The sequence below is a fragment of the Thalassophryne amazonica genome, chromosome 4 (assembly GCF_902500255.1).
Source record: "Thalassophryne amazonica chromosome 4, fThaAma1.1, whole genome shotgun sequence".
Lineage (NCBI taxonomy): Eukaryota > Metazoa > Chordata > Actinopteri > Batrachoidiformes > Batrachoididae > Thalassophryne > Thalassophryne amazonica.
In genome coordinates this window covers 58,120,561-58,141,668 of record NC_047106.1, presented here as the reverse complement: position 1 = coordinate 58,141,668, position 21,108 = coordinate 58,120,561, and the positions used below count along the sequence as shown (strand labels likewise).

Here is a 21,108-nt window from a genome sequence, read left to right as displayed (position 1 = left end):
CAATCAGAATAATAATAAGTACATCCAGCTTCTCATTCCCAGTTCAGATTGACCCCAGCATGCTAAAACAGGTTGAATAACACATACATTCTCGGGGTTAGGTGCAAACAGCACAACACCGTTCTCATCAGAAAGAAGACAAAAGTGTACAAATGTTTAACAGTGATAACATATATATATATATAAAAATCCTTAACAACGGCAAGCAGACAAATGCGCATCACAGTGGGCAGTTGTTTGTCCATGTCCGTCCAAGCACAGTACTTGTTGTCCAGCTGGGATGTCCAGATCCTTACTGTGGATGGCATTACCCTGACCTCTAGTAATACTGTGAGAAATCTTGGAGTCATTTTGATCAGGATATGTCATTCAAGCGCATATTAAACAAATATTGTAGGACTGCTTTTTTTGCATTTAGGCAATATCTCTAAATCAGAAAGGTCTTGTCTCAGAGTGATGCTGAAAAACTAATTCATTGCATTATTTCCTCTAGGCTGGACTATTGTAATTCATTATTATCAGGTTGTCCTAAAAGTTCCCTAAAAAGCCTTCAGTTAATTCAAAATGCTGCAGCTAGAGTACTGACGGGACTAGAAGGAGAGAGCATATCTCACCCATATTGGCCTCTCTTCATTGGCTTCCTGTTAATTCTAGAATAGAATTTAAAATTCTTCTTCTTACTTATAAGGTTTTGAATAATCAGGTCCCATCTTATCTTAGGGACCTCGTAGTACCATATCACCCCAATAGAGCGCTTCGCTCTCAGAACTGCAGGCTTACTTGTAGTTCCTAGGGTTTGTAAGAGTAGAATGGAGGCAGAGCCTTCAGCTGTTCAGGCTCCTCTCCTGTGGAACCAGCTCCCAATTCAGATCAGGGAGACAGACACCCTCTCTACTTTTAAGATTAGGCCTAAAACTTTCCTTTTTGCTAAAGCTTATAGTTAGGTCTGGATCAGGTGACCCTGAACCATCCCTTAGTTATGCTGCTATAGACGTAGACTGCTGGGGGGTTCCCATGATGCACTGTTTCTTTCTCTTTTTGCTCTGTATGCACCACTCTGCATTAATCATTAGTGATCGATCTCTGCTCCCCTCCACAGCATGTCTTTTTCCTGGTTCTCTCCCTCAGCCCCAACCAGTCCCAGCAGAAGACTGCCCCTCCCTGAGCCTGGTTCTGCTGGAGGTTTCTTCCTGTTAAAAGGGAGTTTTTCCTTCCCACTGTAGCCAAGTGCTTGCTCACAGGGGGTCGTTTTGACTGTTGGGGTTTTACATAATTATTGTATGGCCTTGCCTTACAATATAAAGCGCCTTGGGGCAACTGTTTGTTGTGATTTGGCGCTATATAAAAAAATTGATTGATTGATTGATGTCCAGAACCACAGATCTCCACAGCCGCTTCTGTCAGCGGCCACACCTCCTGTCAGTTCAGTGCGCACACACCAATGTGTCACTGTCTGTTTGCAAAGCCACACTCATGGGGAACTTAGACAGATTTCACTGCCAGCCCGACAGTCATTGTCTGCTGACTGATGGTGACCACTGGTGTGCGCACATAGTTGTCGTAACAGGTGTACGAAGCGTTAAAAGCAGCTACAATTTTACACATTCTGCATACGATTCCTACTTCATGTGCAAATCGACCAAATTCACACTGTGAAGGAACCCTTAAGAAAACCCCAAAAACCGTACACTTTTATGTTAACAAAAACGTCTGTTTTTGCTCATGAAGAATTGAGAAATAAATACAAATCAAATTGGAAGACCATATATTTACTATGTTGCTGTCACAGTATTTCCCAGTAATAAAATGTCTTTGTCATGAAATTGTGCAGCCCTAATCATTACCTTTAGACAAATATTTTTGAGCTTTTTCCAATACAATCCCAAGTTGGGATGTTGTGTAAAATGTAAATAAAAACAGAATACAATGATTTGCAAATCCTCTTCAATCTGTATTCAATTGAATACACCACAAAGACAGGATATTTAATGTTCAAACTAATAAACTTTGTTTTGTGCAAATATTTGCTCATTTTGAAATGAATGCCTGCAACACTTTTCAAAAAAGCTGGGACAGTGGTATGTTTACCACTGTGTTACATCACCAAATTCTTGAAAGGGTAGTTGTAAAACAGCTAACTGATCATCTGCAGAGGAATGGTCTATTTGAAGAGTTTGTCAGGTTTTAGAATTCATCATAGTACAGAAACAGCATTAGTGAAGGTTGCAAATGATCTTCTTATGGCCTCGGACAGTGGACTCATCTCTGTGCTTGTTCTGTTAGACCTCAGTGCTGCTTTTGATACTGTTGACCATAAAATTTTATTACAGAGATTAGAGCATGCCATAGGTATTAAAGGCACTGCGCTGCGGTGGTTTGAATCATATTTGTCTAATAGATTACAATTTGTTCATGTAAATGGGGAATCTTCTTCACAGACTAAAGTTAATTATGGAGTTCCACAAGGTTCTGTGCTAGGACCAATTTATTCACTTGATACATGCTTCCCTTAGGCAGTATTATTAGACGGTATTGCTTAAATTTTCATTGTTACGCAGATGATACCCAGCTTTATCTATCCATGAAGCCAGAGGACACACACCAATTAGCTAAACTGCAGGATTGTCTTACAGACATAAAGACATGGATGACCTCTAATTTCCTGCTTTTAAACTCAGATAAAACTGAAGTTATTGTACTTGGCCCCACAAATCTTAGAAACATGGTGTCTAACCAGATCCTTACTCTGGATGGCATTACCCTGACCTCTAGTAATACTGTGAGAAATCTTGGAGTCATTTTTGATCAGGATATGTCATTCAAAGTGCATATTAAACAAATATGTAGGACTGCTTTTTGCATTTACGCAATATCTCTAAATTAGAAAGGTCTTGTCTCAGAGTGATGCTGAAAAACTAATTCATGCATTTATTTCCTCTAGGCTGGACTATTGTAATTCATTATTATCAGGTTGTCTTAAAAGTTCCCTAAAAAGCCTTCAGTTAATTCAAAATGCTGCAGCTAGAGTACTAACGGGGACTAGAAGGAGAGAGCATATCTCACCCATATTGGCTTCCTGTTAATTCTAGAATAGAATTTAAAATTCTTCTTCTTACTTATAAGGTTTTGAATAATCAGGTCCCATCTTATCTTAGGGACCTCGTAGTACCATATTACCCCATTAGAGCGCTTCGCTCTCAGACTGCGGGCTTACTTGTAGTTCCTAGGGTTTGTAAGAGTAGAATGGGAGGCAGAGCCTTCAGCTTTCAGGCTCCTCTCCTGTGGAACCAGCTCCCAATTCAGATCAGGGAGACAGACACCCTCTCTACTTTTAAGATTAGGCTTAAAACTTTCCTTTTTGCTAAAGCTTATAGTTAGGGCTGGATCAGGTGACCCTGAACCATCCCTTAGTTATGCTGCTATAGACGTAGACTGCTGGGGGGTTCCCATGATGCACTTTCTTTCTTTCTCTTTTTGCTTTGTATGTACCACTCTGCATTTAATCATTAGTGATCGATCTCTGCTCCCCTCCACAGCATGTCTTTTTCCTGGTTCTCTCCCTCAGCCCCAACCAGTCCCAGCAGAAGACTGCCCCTCCCTGAGCCTGGTTCTGCTGGAGGTTTTTTCCTGTTAAAAGGGAGTTTTTCCTTCCCACTGTAGCCAAGTGCTTGCTCACAGGGGGTCGTTTTGACCGTTGGGGTTTTACATAATTATTGTATGACCTTGCCTTACAATATAAAGCGCCTTGGGGCAACTGTTTGTTGTGATTTGGCGCTATATAAAAAAAAATTGATTGATTGATTGACTTTTCCTTCTAACAACACTCAATAAGCATTTGGGAACTGAGGACACTCGTGATTGGGTATAAAAGGAACATCCTCAAAAGGCTCAGCCATTCACAAGCAAAGATGGGATGAAGATCACCACTTTGTGAACTGCATGAAAAAATAGTTCAACAGTTTAAGAACAATGTTTCTCAACTTTCAATTACAAGGAATTTAGGGATTCCATCATCTACAGTCCATTATATAATCAGAAAATTCAGAGAATCTGGAGAACTTTCTACACGTAAGCGGCAAGGCTGAAAACCAACGCTAAATGCCAGTGACCTTCGATCCCTTAGGTGCCACTGTATTAACAACTGACATCATTGTGTAAAGGATCTTACTGCGTGGGCTCAGGAACACTTCAGAAAACCATTGTCATTTTGCACAGGTTGTCGCTACATCTACAAGTGCAAGTTAAAACTCGACCATGCAAAGCGAAAGCAATACATCAACAACATCCAGAAACGCTGCCACCTTCTCTGGGCCCGAGCTCATTTGAAATGGACAGACGCAAAGTGGAAAAGTGTGCTGTGGTCTGATGAGTCCACATTTCAAATTGTTTTTGGAAATCATGGACGTCGTGTCCTCTGGACAAAAGAGGAAAAAGACCATCCAGATTGTTACCAGCACAAAGTTCAAAAGCCAGCATCTGTGATGGTATGGGGATGTGTTAGTGCCCATGACATGGGCAACTTACACATCTATGATGGCACCATCAATGTTGAAAGGTACATCCAACTTCATTGGAATTGGGGTTGTATATCTGTGTATTTGTGGAATGCATCGTTGGTAGGATGTTGGAATGTTTGTTTCTTTTCTTCAGATGCTTGGCTGATTTTTTTTTTTTTTTTTTTTTTTTTTAATTCTTCTTCTTCTTCTTTCCTCCTTCTTCTGTGTGTGGACCAAAAATAGAGGACAATAAAACAATTATTTTGGTTGTATGTGACTTGTGCAGGCTCGGTGTTTTACAGTCCTGCACTATACAGTCATTGTCCATCGAAAATCCTCTTTTGTGTGTCACAGTAAGTCCTCTTCCATGACTGACGTCACAGTGACACCAAATGTTTATCCTTGCAGTTTTATGCTCCCACATTTTTCAAGGTTTTGACCTCAGCATTCTACACTGGGGCTGCCCAGATCTGCTGCTGGAGGGCACCTGCCCTGCAGTTTTTTTTTAATTTATTTTTATTTTTTTCCCACTCTCCATTTTCCACCCACAGCTAATTGATCCCAACAGGTGTCCTCAGGCAATGATGAGCTGGGAAACACCAGAGTTAAATAATCAGGTGTGAAGAGCAGGTAGACAAGAAAACATACCGGGCTGTAGATGCTCTCCAGGAACTGATTTGGGTAGCACTGTTCTACACTGAGTGTACATTTATTTATGTAAATACCTTAAAGCAAGTCAAGACTTTAATGTGCCTTTCACACCATGCGTGCCACGCAGTCATTCTGCTGCATCCACTCATGTTTTTTGCAAAAGTGGATGTCGCAAGAACGTGTCTGGATGCACAAAGGGGGCAGAGATTTCTACATCACTATCTGGCTTTTCAAGCATCCAATGAATGTCGCCATCATGGGTTTGCGACAGTAAAAACCGAAATGCTCAGTGTACGAGTCATAACCACAACATTCGGAGTAAAAAGCAGAAGAATGAGTGATATACATCACCTTGCAGAGAGAAGCTTTTTTTTTTTTTTTTTTTCAGCGACTGTTTGGAGTGAGGCTGGGCGGAGCTGAGGTGGCCGGACCAGCCAGGGACCCACAGACCCGGTCAGAGAGAGAGACAGCCGGTGTGATTGAGCAAACACACTCCATCTGAAATTCTTCACTTTTCGATATATACACACGCCAGTTTGAGCAACGGAGCTTCTGCAGATTTGTCTGAGGTGAGTGAATAATCTGAAAATAAAACTTGACATAAGTGCACCACTGAACTCTTTTAAATTTCATCGGCTAACGTTAACATAACTTTTACGCTTTAGCTGCAGAATCAATCACTCAATCTTGTTTGATCTAATTTCATTTTCCCAAATTAATCTACACAGTTTTTTAATTGTTACTGCTGTGACTACAAGAAGTCTCAATTTTATTTAACTTAGATTTTTTTATTTAAATGTTTTTAAATATGGAGTAATCAGACCTTAAAGAAAATAGCACAGCACTGTTTCGTGTTTCTTTATATTTTAAGAAATATATTTCTTCACTTGTCCCACATCAGGAACATTTCAACATTTGCTATGAAGAGAACCTTGTAAATCCAGATGCACCTCAAAAACTTTCAGTGATGGAGCTGACCACCAACACCTGAAGTCCAGAAAGAAGAAGAGAACATCTGTTCTTTAAAATGTGAGGAAGGTGTCTCCAAAAACTCCACCAAGAGGGCGAGGCTGTGGAGGAGACCTTCATCTGGTTAAATGTCCTGAGGGTCCAACCCACCTGTCATCTCTACAAACTCACACCTGCTGCTACGCTTCTAATTAAAACAGTTTCTTTCAAGCAAAACTATTTTATAATTTGAAAAAGCTGTTTCCTTTATATTTTAACATTGACTTCATGGACATGTTTAATGATTCATTCAAAGTTCAGTCAATGAGACACTTGAACAGGCAGAAGAAGCCCCGCCCCTATTGTGCATAATTTCAAAGCATTTACAATAACTAGAATAGTCAAATTCATAATTTAGTAATTAGGCTACTGATTACAACATTAAAAGCAATCACACAGTCAATGTGAACATAATTAATTGCTGAAATGACTACATTAAAAAATTATTTCATCATGAGGTTTGTAACATTGAGAAATCCTAATTAACAGACTGCGGTTGTCGTTGCATCATTTCCTGTTGTTTATAATAAATATTTATATTTATTTTTTCTTGGTTGAAATGCAAATATGAGTGAATCTACCAGAATTAAAAATATACACATTACTTTTCATGCCATTTTGTTTGTCTAAAAGTCAATGTCCAATGTTCATTATTATGACTATCAAAGATGTCTAAATCTTTTTTAACTTAAAGCTATGTTAATTGCAAGTTTTCAAATGTAAGAAATGTTTAACTTCATTATGTAATCAGAAATTAATCTTGAGGTAAAAAAAAAAAAAAAATTAGATATATATCTTTAGAAAACTACTGTGTATAAATTAGCAGTTCTGATGTTCCTCTGGCGCATGTTTCTGCACTCTGTCATCTTCTGTGTTTTGGCCTGATGCCTCGTTTCTATTGGATGCGCAAAGCTACATCACTGCGTGCAGCGGCGAAAGTTGGATTTGGTTGAACATTGACCCTGGTGAGTTTGGTCAAGCAGCGGTGTGTGCTCCCTGCAGAGCGGCATTCAAGCTCTGTTTATGTCTGTAGATGTGGACACCACTAAGTAATATTTAGGTTCAAAATGGCTACGAAAGAGATAGATATCGCGATTTATTGCCAAACAAATATTATTTCTCATCCTCAGCAGCCGTTCTCTTAGTCTCTGCAATTTCACATAAGACTTTCCTTATTTTCAAGCTCTAATAATATTGTGTTGCTCTGTCATCCAGGCAGTAATTCTTAACTTAACAGTGCACCTGGAAAATATTCACAGCACTTCCCACATTTTATGTTACAGCCTTTTTTCAAAAATGGATGAAATTCAATTTTTTCCTCAAAATTCTACACACAATACCCCATAATGACGATGTGAAAATATTTTTTTGATTTTTGCAAATATATATATATATATATATATATATATATATATATATATATATATATATATTTAAGAAAAATTTTACCTTTTATTTAACCAGGTTAGTCCCATTGAGACCGGTTTTGCACCTGGACAATTACAAAGTTTTACAATTCACCTAACCTGCATGTCTTTTAAATGTGGGAGGAAATCAGAGCACCTGGAGGAAACCCATACAAACACGGGGAGAACATGCAAATTCCACAGAGAAAGGCCACAGGTGGGAATCAAACCCATGACCTTCTTGCTGTGAGACAACAGTGCTAACCACTAAGCCATCGTGCTGACATGAAGTTCAAAATTAAGCTCAGGTGTTTCCACTGATCATCCTGTTTATACGTCTGGAGATAAATTTAGTTGATTGGACTGATTTGGAAAGGGACACATCTGTTTGCTGGGAGACTAGTCAGGATTGAGGCAAAAATGAATGCAACAATGTACAGAGACATCCTGGATGAAAACCTGCTCCAGAGTGCTTTGATCTCAGACTTGAGATCACTGTTCATCTTTCAGCAGGACAGTGACTCTCAGCGCACAGCCGAGGCACATTTAGAGCAGTAATTGTTCACTATCACTGCCCTAAATGTTTACGTCCACTTTATAAACTGTGATTTATTTATATGTTAACATTTTATATACAGCAAACACAGCGATCTGCATTTTGAATTGGCACAAGTTTTACGCCCTTCCTGATGCAGCTTCGCATTACATGGAGAAATGTGGCTGTTGATGGGGTTTGAACCGGGAACCTTCCACTGTGAAACAAAGCGCGCCAACTACTTGGCCACCACCCTTGCCGTGTGTATGTATATGTGTGTATGTATATATGTATACGAGGTCTCTTAGATAATAAACCGACCCTTTTATTTATTTTTTTAACTATATGGATTTGAATGACATGCGATTACACCAATCATGCTTGAACCCTCGTGCGCATGCGTGAGTTTTTTCACGCGTGTCGGTGACGTCATTTCCCTGTGGGCAGGCCTTGAGTGAGATGTGGTCCCGCCCTCGGCTGAATTCCTTTGTTTCACACGCTGCTCGAGACAGCGCGCGTTGCTTTATTAAAATTTTTTCTGGACCTGTGAGGAATATCCGAGTGGACACTATTCGAGAAATTAAGCTGGTTTTCTGTGAAAAGTTTAACAGCTGATGAGAGATTATGGGGTGTTTCTGTCGGTGTAAGGACTTCCCACGGAGCGGGACGTCCTGCAGCGCTTCCAGGCGCTGTCGTCGGCCTGTTTCGAGCTGAAAACATCCTAATTTAAGGCTTAATTCACCCAGGACATCGTGAGAGAACAGAGAAGATTCAGAAGAGGCCGGCATGAGGAATTTATGCGGACATTCCACTGTTTAAGGACATTTTTTTAATGAAAGACGTACGCGCAAATTCGCCGAGTTGTTTCCGTGACAACTCGGCAAATCTGTGTGCGCCGCGACAGGAAAAACACCTCCGTGTTGAAAACCATTTGTAGAATTCAGGCGGCTTTTAATGGCTTTCAACAAGTGAGTAACTGAGAAATTGTTTAACAGCTTGGGCATGTTCCAACTTGCCCGTTAAGATTTCCAACGGAGGTGTTTTTCCTGCCGCGACCCCCCGCGGTCAGGTCCAGCCCGACATGCGACTCTGCCCGCACGTTCTTTCATTACAAAATGACCGTTAACAATGGAATGTCCGAATAAACTCCTCATGCCGACTTCTTCTGAAAGTTCTCTGTTCTCTGACGACTTACTGCGTCAACAGAGCCTGAAATGTGGAAGTTTTCAACTTGAAACGGCGAGACGCTGCCGCCTCGAAGCGCAGATCGCCGTCAGGCGCCGTGGACCGTCCTTAAAGCGACACTACCAGACCAAAATCTCTCATCAGCCGTTAAAATTTTTACCTAAAACCAGCTGAATTTATTGAATGGTGTCCACTCAGTTGTGCCTTACAGTTTTGAAAAAATTTTTATCAAACAAAGCAACAGTCTCTGAGCCATTCCTAAACAATGAAAAAAATCGACGAGCGGGTGGACGACTCCTCACTCAAAGACTGCCCACAGGCGAATGACGTAACCGACAGGCGTGAAAAAACTCTCGCATGCCCACGAGGGTTCAAGCATGTCTGATGTAATCACACGTGATTCAAATCCATATGGTTTTTGAAAAAAATAATAAGGTCGGATACTTTTCTAATAGACCTCGTATGTGTGTGTGTATATATATATATATATATATACACATACACAGTAGCTCTACAGAAGCACCCCCAGTTTTGTTGTACTCCACCACCACCCCCCTTGTATACATGTGACTAATTATTTATTTATTTATTTTTTTAATAAACTTTCCTAAACAAAAAAAAAAAAAACACTTTTCAAGTTGTCATTATGAGGTGTTGTGAGTAGAATTTTGTGGGGGGAAAAAATTAATTTACTCCATTTTAGAGTAAGGCTGTAACATAGGCAGCACGGTGGCTTTGTGGTTAGCACTGTTGCCTCACAGCAAGAATTCCCACCTGTGGAGTTTCCCTCCAGGTCCTCCGGCTTCCTCCCGCATCTAAAGACGTGCAGGTTGGGTGAATTGGAAACTTTATAATTGTCCAGGTGTCTCTTGTAAAAGAGATCGTGATCTCAGTGAGACTCACCTGGTTAAACAAAGGCTAAATTAAAATAATGTGGAAAAAGTGAAGCTCCGTGAATACTTTCCAGATGCACTGTAGATTATAGTAGGGGTGTAGCGGAGCACAAAACTCATGGTTCAGACAGTTCAGCTAAAAAGTAGGGTTCAAATATGTTTGCTTTCTCAGTTTTCAGAGTTTTCTTAATTCTTCACGGCTGTTTATGTGAAACAAACGTAAATCTGTGGAGGAAAAAAAAATTGTATTGTTTGGAACCTTGGCGTCATATCCATATAATGCTTTTTCCTGAACGTTGTCTCTTTTCTTCTTCTTTTCTTTTGGTGCACTGTTTTATTTGTGTGACTATTCCAAGTGCTTTAAAGCTGAGATCCCTGAGCTTTTCATAAGTATGCCATGACGCTACTGCAGTGCAGAGCAAAATTTCTCAGCTTTACAGAAGTCATTTATTTTTGCTGTTAACAGTCTCCAGTTTGCTGAGTTTTCTCAGGCAAAATCAATCACAGTAGAGACCAAAAGTTCATGTGATAGCAGATTTGACACATGCTATGGTCCTGTGAAGATAAGATGATCTTTTAATAGTACCACGACGGGGAAATTTACAGTGTTACAGCAGCACGGGGACAGTCAGTCAGTCAGTCTTTTCATTGCCGTACATTATACATTATAAGTTAGTCATTAACTGTTTGTCATAGAAACAAATCCCAGGAGCTCTCTTTCCTTTAAGGAAGTGCTGAGATGAGGTGCTGGGGCAGAAATTTTTTCTCAGCACTTTGCTGCAAGGAGGGAAGAAAAAGCTCTTTAACATCATTCAGTCCACAAGTCTGTTGAGGCTTAGAAAGCAAATGTGGTGCCAAGTTTGATTTTATTCTGAGCCAATATCATACAAAATCATGTTATTTTTCGATGCGAACACTATGTTTTGAGATAAAAATGCTTTGAAAGCATAACACTTCCACTGATAGCTAGAGGAGCCTGACTTTGTTTTAATAATTACTTGCTAGAAATTATCACATTAAAATTTTCATCCAGTCAGTGAGCATGTAGTACTGCACTTTCATTCTTGGTCAGTGTCACTGTTGGATGGATGTAACAATAGTATGAGGCACGTAATGTTTCATTAACTTCTGTAAATCCATCTGGAGGTGTGTGTGTGTGTGTGTGTGTGTGTGTGTGTGTGTGTGTGTGTGTGTGTGTGTGTGTGTGTGTGTGTGTGTGTGTGTGTGTGTGTGTGTGTGTGTGTGTGTGTGTGTGTGTGTGTGTGTGTGTGTGTGTGTGTGTGTGTGAACTGACTTGAAAATGTGTAAAAGAATATGCAAATACATACAAAATGTGTCAGTGTGCAGGGTTCTCAGCAGGATTTTTTTTTTCTCAGTGTAATGGGATGGAATAATCACCTTAATAAGCCGGGGGTTCGGGGACTGCTGAGGATTCCACCCCGCTGAAGCTTTTGCTTTATGGGCTTATAAAGGGCCTTCTTTGGTGTTTTTTTTTTAACTTCAAAATGTAGAGTAATCAGAAATTAATCTTGAAGTTAAAGTTTTCTATAGTAAACTCTTGTGTACAAATTAGCTCCTGTGCAGTGACACACATTTCTACACTCTTCCATGTTCTGATCTGATGCCTCTTTCTTTTGGTTTTAAAGTAAGGCTGTAAAAAAGATGAAGAAAAAAACCAACGATGGCTTTACTTAACAAAATTTTGCCCTCAAAATGCAGGCAACAGTGTTTCAGAGGGATATAAATGTAAAATGTTACTTTGGTCCCGGCCTCCCCTGCAATACTCACGCCAGGAATGCTGCTGCACGGCTGTGGTCAGACTGGAGCACTGAGACTGTGACACTGGGATAAGTTCTCCCCGAAGGAACGGAGCACATCTTATTTTGGGGAAAACAGCTTTCGTCGGTTGTAGTTTGTCTGTTTTACAGTGTTTGGAAAGAGGTGCCATTTGATTTAAAATGGCAATTCACTTTGAAATGATTGATTGTGGAATGATCTGTTTTTCCACCTCGGCAGAGAGCCGCAGAGCAAATCCCGCAACACACATGGAGTGGGGGATATTATTATTATTTTATTTTCACGAGGGACACAAACTTTAGTTTAGGAACCAGAGAAATGGGAGATATTAAGGTTCCAGTCCACGTCAGAGAGCCGCGTCATTAGCTGCTCCACAAAAAAGGCACGTTAATGAGGAACGAATAGAAACTGTTTATGTGAAGCCGGGGATGATTCTCACAGATAGTCCCGTTTAGAGACTTTAATCAGCAGAAAAGGCAGAAATGGCTTTGGTACAGACTGATCAATAAATTGTGGGTGCGCTGCTTCTACATCGGAGCCAGCGGCGACAATCACCATAGAGAAATGATTATTTTTCCGTTACTCACCCTCAAAAACAACGTAACAGCCCAACTGCAGTGTAATTTTTTTATTGTAACAGCGTAACGGACCGTTAAGCTCTTACAATGTTGGTGAGAACCCTGATGTGTATTCAGAATATGTGAGTTTGTAGTTAGATATCAGTGTATAAAATCTGTGAATGCATAATGAGATTTGAAAGTGTATTGAGATCTGTAAATGTATAGACAAGTCTTTAAATGTGTGCTCTACCAGTCAATAGTTTGGACACACTTTCCCATTCAACTGAATGGGAAAATCTGTTAAAACTCCCCCACCCCGTTCATTTGAAGGGGAAAGTGTGTCCAAAAGCATTAACTGGTAGAGTACATGGATATCAATAGCAGAGAAGTTTTTGGCTTCCAGATCTCAACATACAGACAAGCAATGACTTACAACTCAGGCATGATTCTTAATTTGCTCTGATTTTACACATGAATTTTGCCATGCTTACGCCACAGCCAGTCTACAAGCAGAGATTTGTCTGTAAAAATTTTTTTTTCTCTCTCTCTCTCTCTCCCTTCTTTTTTTCCTAACTTGAACCTGATGTACGGCAAGCTGGCGTGTCTGTTCTTGGTTTCGCATCATTTTCTTGCAAATACATTATAAAAAGAAACACACACACGTCCCAGTACATAACACAAACAGCCTGCAGCTTAAATCCAAAATGTAAAAAGCAGTAAAAACTACTTTTAATTATCATATAAACCTGATTTAAAAAAAAAAAAATCGCTTTCCTCCCTTGCTTCTAATTGCCTTTATCATGCGTTTTGTTTTGTTTTTTACTTTCAACCATGTCGTAATTCTTTCCCTGTGTGGATCTCAACTTGCATCACTAAAAAAAAGAAACAAATTAATACACATTTATGTAAAACTTCCAGTTAATCCACAGTTCATATGCAAGATGAACCATGGGGGGCGCAATCTGTACGGATCAATTATGGCCCATTACACAACTACATTGTAATAAATGTGTAAAGGTTAAGACCTTTTGGATTCTCTTCTCTCTCCTTAGTCAGCATATATCTTTCTCTTTTCTCTAGGTTGAGCGTTGTTTCTACTTCCTTCAGGCCTGTGTGGATGTGGCACAAAGGAAGGAGCCAGTAGATGGACGCCTGGTCCAATTCATGCTCTCCAATCCAACCAATGATGGTGGACAATGGGATATGCTGGTCAATCTCATTGGTTTGTTCTCATTATCTTCCATAATCACAGTACTGAGACAAAAATGCTGAATACTCAAATAGCAGTTCCAATTGGGATTACGTTTGACCCCATGTACAGCTGAAATGAGGACTTCATTCACACTTGTGCTCAGGTGTTCACAAAGCTGGAGGTACAAGTACTGAAGGTAGAAATCACTAAGAAAGTGCAGTAAAGTAGGTTCAGGTTGTTTGGACATGTGATGAGACAAGTATGCTTGTGAAAGAGTGATGAGAATGAAAGTACAGGGAAGAGAAAGAGATAAAACTGAAATGTAGTTGATGGATAGAGTAATGGAAGACTTGGAGCAGGGACTGAGTGGAGAGCAGTGAGGTGCAGTGAGGTTGATGGCTGGTGAGGCACTGACTTTATCAGTCAGATTTCCAAACATGAACCCCACAGAGTAGCTTATTCACCCTTTGATTGGCAGCATTTAACGGGTTATGTTTAATATATGTTTTATATCAGCATTCTTTACACATACAAACTGTAGCACACAAAAAGCACATTTAATTAAAAAAAATATTGTTATGGTCTTACCTTAGAAATGAAGTCCATGTGCTGCTGCTTCTGAAAAAAGAATCAATGACTTGTTTGTAGAAGTTTTCCTCATTTTGCTTCAGTTTTAAAGTCTCTCTGTCTCAGTGGAGGTCACTGCCCGAGAAGGAAGCCGTCCTTCATCAGTCCTGTTTTGACTGTTTTGAGCCTTTTCTGGCTTTGAATGTGAGTGGTTGACCGCTCGTGTTTAAGACTTTTTTTTGCAAATTCTTCAGGGTACAATAGCCCATCTGAGTCCACACATTGTCACAAGTTGAGAAAAGAAGGCAGGAAAAGCAGAAAGGCAGTTTCTTGCTGGACATCCATGCACCCAGACTGTGTTCCATTTGAAAGAGCAGGTCTTCTGTTCTGGAGTGTGAAGCAAACCTTTTGGCTCCAATGTTGGTTGCTCTTTAATTATCATCTCTTGCATTGATTGAAAGTGCAGTTCAGAAAATTGTTTTAGTTTGTATGTGTAATCCTCCTTTCTGAAACTAATGTCCAGGCGAGAGGGGGAAAAAAGCAAATGAACAGCTGCTCTTGTAGCTTGCTGTCACTTATTCTGCAGCTGAAGAATTGCTGCAAGAAGAATCCTTGGAGTGACTGGTGCCCCCTACCTTGAGGCAGGAGAACTGCGTGCCTCACCTGGTGACTTTTTGCAGTTTTATGATCGCTCAGCACACAGAACACGTTACTTAGAGACACACACATATACAGTTATTGACAGAAAACACTGTACATTATGTACATCAGCTAAACTATGGTATTTAAGTTCATATAACCAAAATGTTTAATCATTTCATTTGTGACATACAGAGAGACAGTGAGACAGTCTCAGTGCACAGCATGCCAGCAGTTAGCCCAGTGATTGTGCAGTCCATGATGAGGCTCAGCTGGCTGCTGCCTCACCATGGTATTTGAATGGTAAATGTGAAAATTCATCGATTTTGAATTAAAAATAATCTAAAACTGGTGTAGTTAAATGGTAAATGGACTGCATTTATATAGGGCTTTTTCCATCTGCATCAGACCTTCAAAGCGCTTTACAAATAGTGCCTCACATTCACCCCGATGTGAGGGTGCTGCCATACAAGGCGTTCACTACACACCGGGAGCAACTAGGGGATTAAAAACCCTGCCCAAGGGCCCTTAGTGATTTTCCAGTCAGGCTGGGATTTGAAAAGAGGATCTTCTGGTCTCAAGCCCAACGCCTTAACCACTGGACCATCACCTCCCCTAGTTAAAAGGAAAATAACTTTATAGTACAAATCACTGTATAAATATAACCATTTAATGTGTTTTTTCATTTTACATTTTTTTTTTCTTTCCATGATGACAGGTGAGGCACAGTCTCACGTGCCTCCCCTGACTGCACATCAGTGGTGGAGAGTCAGTTCAAGACTGGTTTATACAAAGAAAGTTACACGGATACATCACCTCTGCATTGATGTGGGGAAAAGATGAAACAAAAGAACTTGAACTGACCTTTAATTCTGCATCAAAGCATGTACCTGCATCTATTTAAGGCAGGATGAAATCATATAGAAATAAATGAAATGTGAAGAACTGTGTAATAAGACATTGTTTTCCACTTTTTGTTTCTTCAGAAAAGTATGGCGTCATTCCCAAAAAATGTTTTCCTGAGTCACACAGCTCAGAAGCCTCACGCAGAATGAATGACATCCTCAACCATAAGGTTCATTTGCATATTTTCCTCAAACAAATTCAAGTTACAGTCATGTTAGACAATGAGGCTCTTTTTTTTCTGTCTGTAATTGCAGCTAAGAGAATACTGTCTAAGACTGAGGAACATGGTAGCCAGCGACTCCACTGAAGCTGAGCTGTCAGATGCTATGGACACGATGATGGAGGAGGTGGGTCGGCTGAGCACGCTCCACATGCAGTACAAGCCTGAGCTAAATTGTAACTGTTCAGACAGGTCAGCTGTATGTTAAAGAGTCCATTATTTTTACAAACCACTCTGACACAAATGTACACATTGACAGAATTGAGTTCAGACATTGAAATGGGAAAAACCTTGTTCCTTTTTTGCCAGAAGAGGGGGCTGTGATATAATAGTTCAATGAAGCAATGTGGTGCCAGTTTGATAATCTTAAAAGCATTCTGCAGATAATCAGTCTTAGTCAGCCTTATGTTTTAGAAGAAAGACATGGTTACAATGCTTTTCTGTATATTTGGCAGTTGGTATTTATTCTGCACCAGTAGCAAACCCCTTATTTATTTATTTTTAAAACAAATTTTCCATATCAAGAGTTTTTATAACCCCCGCAAACAGAAGTTTGGAATTAGTCATCCTGTCCACCTGACTCTTTGTTAGTCTTGAAAATGCTACTCTGAAATATATATACACACACACACACACACGGTGGGCCAATAAAATGTTACCACTTTTTTAATTCGTACAATTAGAGAGTGTACTACAACAACCCACAGACCATTGAGGCCCTGAAGACCGACATCCATCAGGAAGTTCAGAGAATCCATCTTGAGATGTGTGGCAATGTTATCACAAACTTCAATGTGCGTGTTGCAGCTGTAATCCAAAGAAGAGGAGCTTGGATTGAACATGTCATCAATTATTAAACTGCGGAAAACAAGAGACAATGTGGGAAACCTTTGGTATCGAATGTTAATTTGATGCTTCTGTTGCAAGTCTGTAAATAAAATTTTCGAATAAATTCTCATTTCAAAAACTTGAGTACGATCAAAAAGTGGTAACATTTTATTGGCCCACCCTATATATACAGTGAGGAAAATAAGTATTTGAACACCCTGTGATTTTGCAAGTTCTCCCACTTATAAATCATGGAGGGGTCTGAAATTTTCATCTTAGGTGCATGTCCACTGTGAGAGACATAATCTAAAAAAAACAAATTCCAGAAATCACAATGTATGATTTTTTTTTTTTTTTTAATAATTTATTTGTATGTTACTGCTGCAAATAAGTATTTGAACACCTGTGAAAATCAATGTTAATACAACCCCTGGCAAAAATTATGGAATCACCGGCCTCGGAGGATGTTCATTCAGTTATTTAATTTTGTAGAAAAAAAGCAGATCACAGACATGACACAAAACTAAAGTCATTTCAAATGGCAACTTTCTGGCTTTAAGAAACACTATAAGAAATCAGGAAAAATAATTGTTGCAGTCACTAACGGTTACTTTTTTAGACCAAGCAGAGGGAAAAAAAATATGGACTCACTCAATTCTGAGGAATAAATTATGGAATCACCCTGTAAATTTTCATCCCCAAAACTAACACCTGCATCAAATCAGATCTGCTCGTTAGTCTGCATCTAAAAAGGAGTGATCACACCTTGGAGAGCTGTTGCACCAAGTGGACTGACATGAATCATGGCTCCAACACGAGAGATGTCAATTGAAACAAAGGAGAGGATTATAAAACTCTTAAAAGAGGGTAAATCATCACGCAGTGTTGCAAAAGATGTTGGTTGTTCACAGTCAGCTGTGTCTAAACTCTGGACCAAATACAAACATGGGAAGGTTGTTAAAGGCAAACATACTGGTAGACCAAGGAAGACATCAAAGCGTCAAGACAGAAAACTTAAAGCAATATGTCTCAAAAATTGAAAATGCACAACAAAACAAATGAGGAACGAATGGGAGGAAACTGGAGTCAACGTCTGTGACCGAACTGTAAGAAACCGCCTAAAGGAAATGGGATTTACATACAGAAAAGCTAAACGAAAGCCATCATTAACACTTAGAAAAAAAACAAGGTTACAATGGGCTAAGGAAAAGCAGTCGTGGACTGTGGATGACTGGATGAAAGTCATATTCAGCGATGAATCTCGAATCTGCATTGGGCAAGGTGATGATGCTGGAACTTTTGTTCGGTGCCATTCCAATGAGATTTATAAAGATGACTGCCTGAAGAGAACATGTAAATTTCCACAGTCATTGATGATATGGGGCTGCATGTCAGGTAAAGGCACTGGGGAGATGGCTGTCATTACATCATCAATAAATGCACAAGTTTACGTTGATATTTTGGACACTTTTCTTATCCCATCAATTGAAAGGATGTTTGGGGATGATGAAATCATTTTTCAAGATGATAATGCATCTTGCCATAGAGCAAAAACTGTGAAAACATTCCTTGCAAAAAGACACATAGGGTCAATGTCATGGCCTGCAAATAGTCCAGATCTTAATTCAATTGAAAGTCTTTGGTGGAAGTTGAAGAAAATAGTCCATGACAAGGCTCCAACCTGCAAAGCTGATCTGGCAACAGCAATCAGAGAAAGTTGGAGCCAGATTGATGAAGAGTACTGTTTGTCACTCATTAAGTCCATGCCTCAGAGACTGCAAGCTGTTATAAAAGCCAGAGGCGGTGCAACAAAATACTAGTGATGTGTTGGAGCGTTCTTTTGTTTTTCATGATTCCATAATTTTTTCCTCAGAATTGAGTGATTACAAATTTTTTTCCCTCTGCTTGGTCTAAAAAAGTAACCGTTACTGACTGCCACAATTTAAAGCCAGAAAATTGCCGTTTGAAATGACTTTAGTTTTGTGTCATGTCTGTGATCTGCTTTTTTCCTACAAAATTAAACAACTGAATGAACATCCTCCGAGGCCGGTGATTCCATAATTTTTGCCAGGGGTTGTATACTCAACAAAAATATAAACGCAACACTTTTGGTTTTGCTCCCATTTTGTATGAGATGAACTCAAAGATCTAAAACTTTTTCCACATACACAATATCACCATTTCCCTCAAATATTGTTCACAAACCAGTCTAAATCTGTGATAGTGAGCACTTCTCCTTTGCTGAGATAATCTATCCCACCTCACAGGTGTGCCATATCAAGATGCTGATTAGACACCATGATTAGTGCACAGGTGTGCCTTAGACTGCCCACAATAAAAGGCCACTCTGAAAGGTGCAGTTTTGTTTTATTGGGGGGGGATACCAGTCAGTATCTGGTGTGACCACCATTTGCCTCATGCAGTGCAACACATCTCCTTCGCATCATCCGTGAAGAGAACACCTCTCCAACGTGCCAAACGCCAGCGAATGTGAGCATTTGCCCACTCAAGTCGGTTACGACGACGAACTGGAGTCAGGTCGAGACCCCGATGAGGACGACGAGCATGCAGATGAGCTTCCCTGAGATCGTTTCTGACAGTTTGTGCAGAAATTCTTTGGTTATGCAAACCGATTGTTCCAGCAGCTGTCAGAGTGGCTGGTCTCAGACGATCTTGGAGGTGAACATGCTGGATGTGGAGATCCTGGGCTGGTGTGGTTGCACATGGTCTGCGGTTGTGAGGCTGGTTGGATGTACTGCCAAATTCTCTGAAACGCCTTTGGAGATGGCTTATGGTAGAGACATGAACATTCAATACACGAGCAACAGCTCTGGTTGACATTCCTGCTGTCAGCATGCCAATTTCACGCTCCCTCAAATCTTGCGACATCTGTGGCATTGTGCTGTGTGATAAAACTGCACCTTTCAGAGTGGCCTTTTATTGTGGGCAGTCTAAGGCACACCTGTGCACTAATCATGGTGTCTAATCAGCATCTTGATATGGCACACCTGTGAGGTGGGATGGATTATCTCAGCAAAGGAGAAGTGCTCACTATCACAGATTTAGACTGGATTGTGAACAATATTTGAGAGAAATGGTGATATTGTGTATGTGGAAAAAGTTTTAGATCTTTGAGTCCATCTCATATAAAATGGGAGCAAAACCAAAAGTGTTGCGTTTATATTTTTGTTGAGTGTATTTGGTACAGTAGCCTTTGTTTGCAATTACAGAGGTCAAACCTTTCCTGTAGTTTTTCACCAGGTTTGCACACACTGCAGCAGGGATTTTGGTCCACTCATCCATACAGATGTTCTCCATATCTTTCAGGTTTGGAGTTTCAGCTCCCTCCAAAGATTTTCTATTGAGTTCAGGTCTGGAAACTGGCCAGGCCACTCCAGGACCTTGAAATGCTTCTTACGGAGCCCCTCCTTAGGTGCCCTGGCTGTGTGTTTGGGGTCATTGTCATGCTGGAAGACCCAGCCATGACCCATCTTCAATGCTCTTCATGAGGGATTGAGGTTGTTTGCCAAAATTGGTCCAGATGGTCACTGGTGAACTTCAAACGGACCTGGACATGTGCTGGCTTGAGCAGGGGGGCCTTGCTGCCCTGCAGGATTTTAAACCATGACAGCATCATGTCTTGCTAATGTAATCTTTGTGACTGTGGTCCCAGCTCTCTTCAAGTCATTGACCAGGTCCTCCTCTGTAGTTCTGACCTTTCTCAGAATCATCCTTACCCCACACAGTGAGATCTTGCATGGAATCCCAGACCGAGGGAGATTGACAGTCATCTTGTGTTTCGTCCACTTTCTAATAAATAATCATAACGGTTGTTGTCTTCTACCAAGCTGTTTGCCTGTTGTCCTGTAGTCCATCCCAGCCTTGTGCAGGTCTACAGTTTTGTCCCTGGTGTCCTTAGACAGCTCTTTGGTCTTGCTATGGTGGATAGGTTGGAATGTGATTGATTGGGTGTGTGAACAGGTGTCTTTTATACAGGTAACAAGTTCAAACAGGTGCAATTAATACAGGTAAAGAGTGCAGAATAAGAGGGCTATTTAAAGAAAAATTAAGAGGTCTGTGTGAGCCAGAATTCTTGCTTGTTGGTATGTGGTCAAATACTTATTTGTAGCAGTAACATACAAATAATTTATTAAAAAAATCATACATTATGATTTCCGGATTTATTTATTTTTTTTTTATTATGTCTCTCACAGTGGACATGCAC

At 40.2% G+C, this 21,108-nt stretch overlaps 1 protein-coding gene across 1 annotated transcript in view; it reads left to right on the top strand.

Moving 5' to 3' along the window:
- The window catches only part of blmh (bleomycin hydrolase), a 90,300-nt gene that overhangs the window by 42,709 nt on the left and 26,483 nt on the right, over window positions 1–21,108 (top strand). Inside the window, exons 4-6 of the mRNA XM_034167941.1 lie at window positions 13,612–13,753; window positions 15,916–16,004; window positions 16,090–16,182. Of these exons, the coding sequence (XP_034023832.1) occupies window positions 13,612–13,753; window positions 15,916–16,004; window positions 16,090–16,182 (324 nt within the window). The remainder of the gene's footprint in view (window positions 1–13,611; window positions 13,754–15,915; window positions 16,005–16,089; window positions 16,183–21,108) is intronic.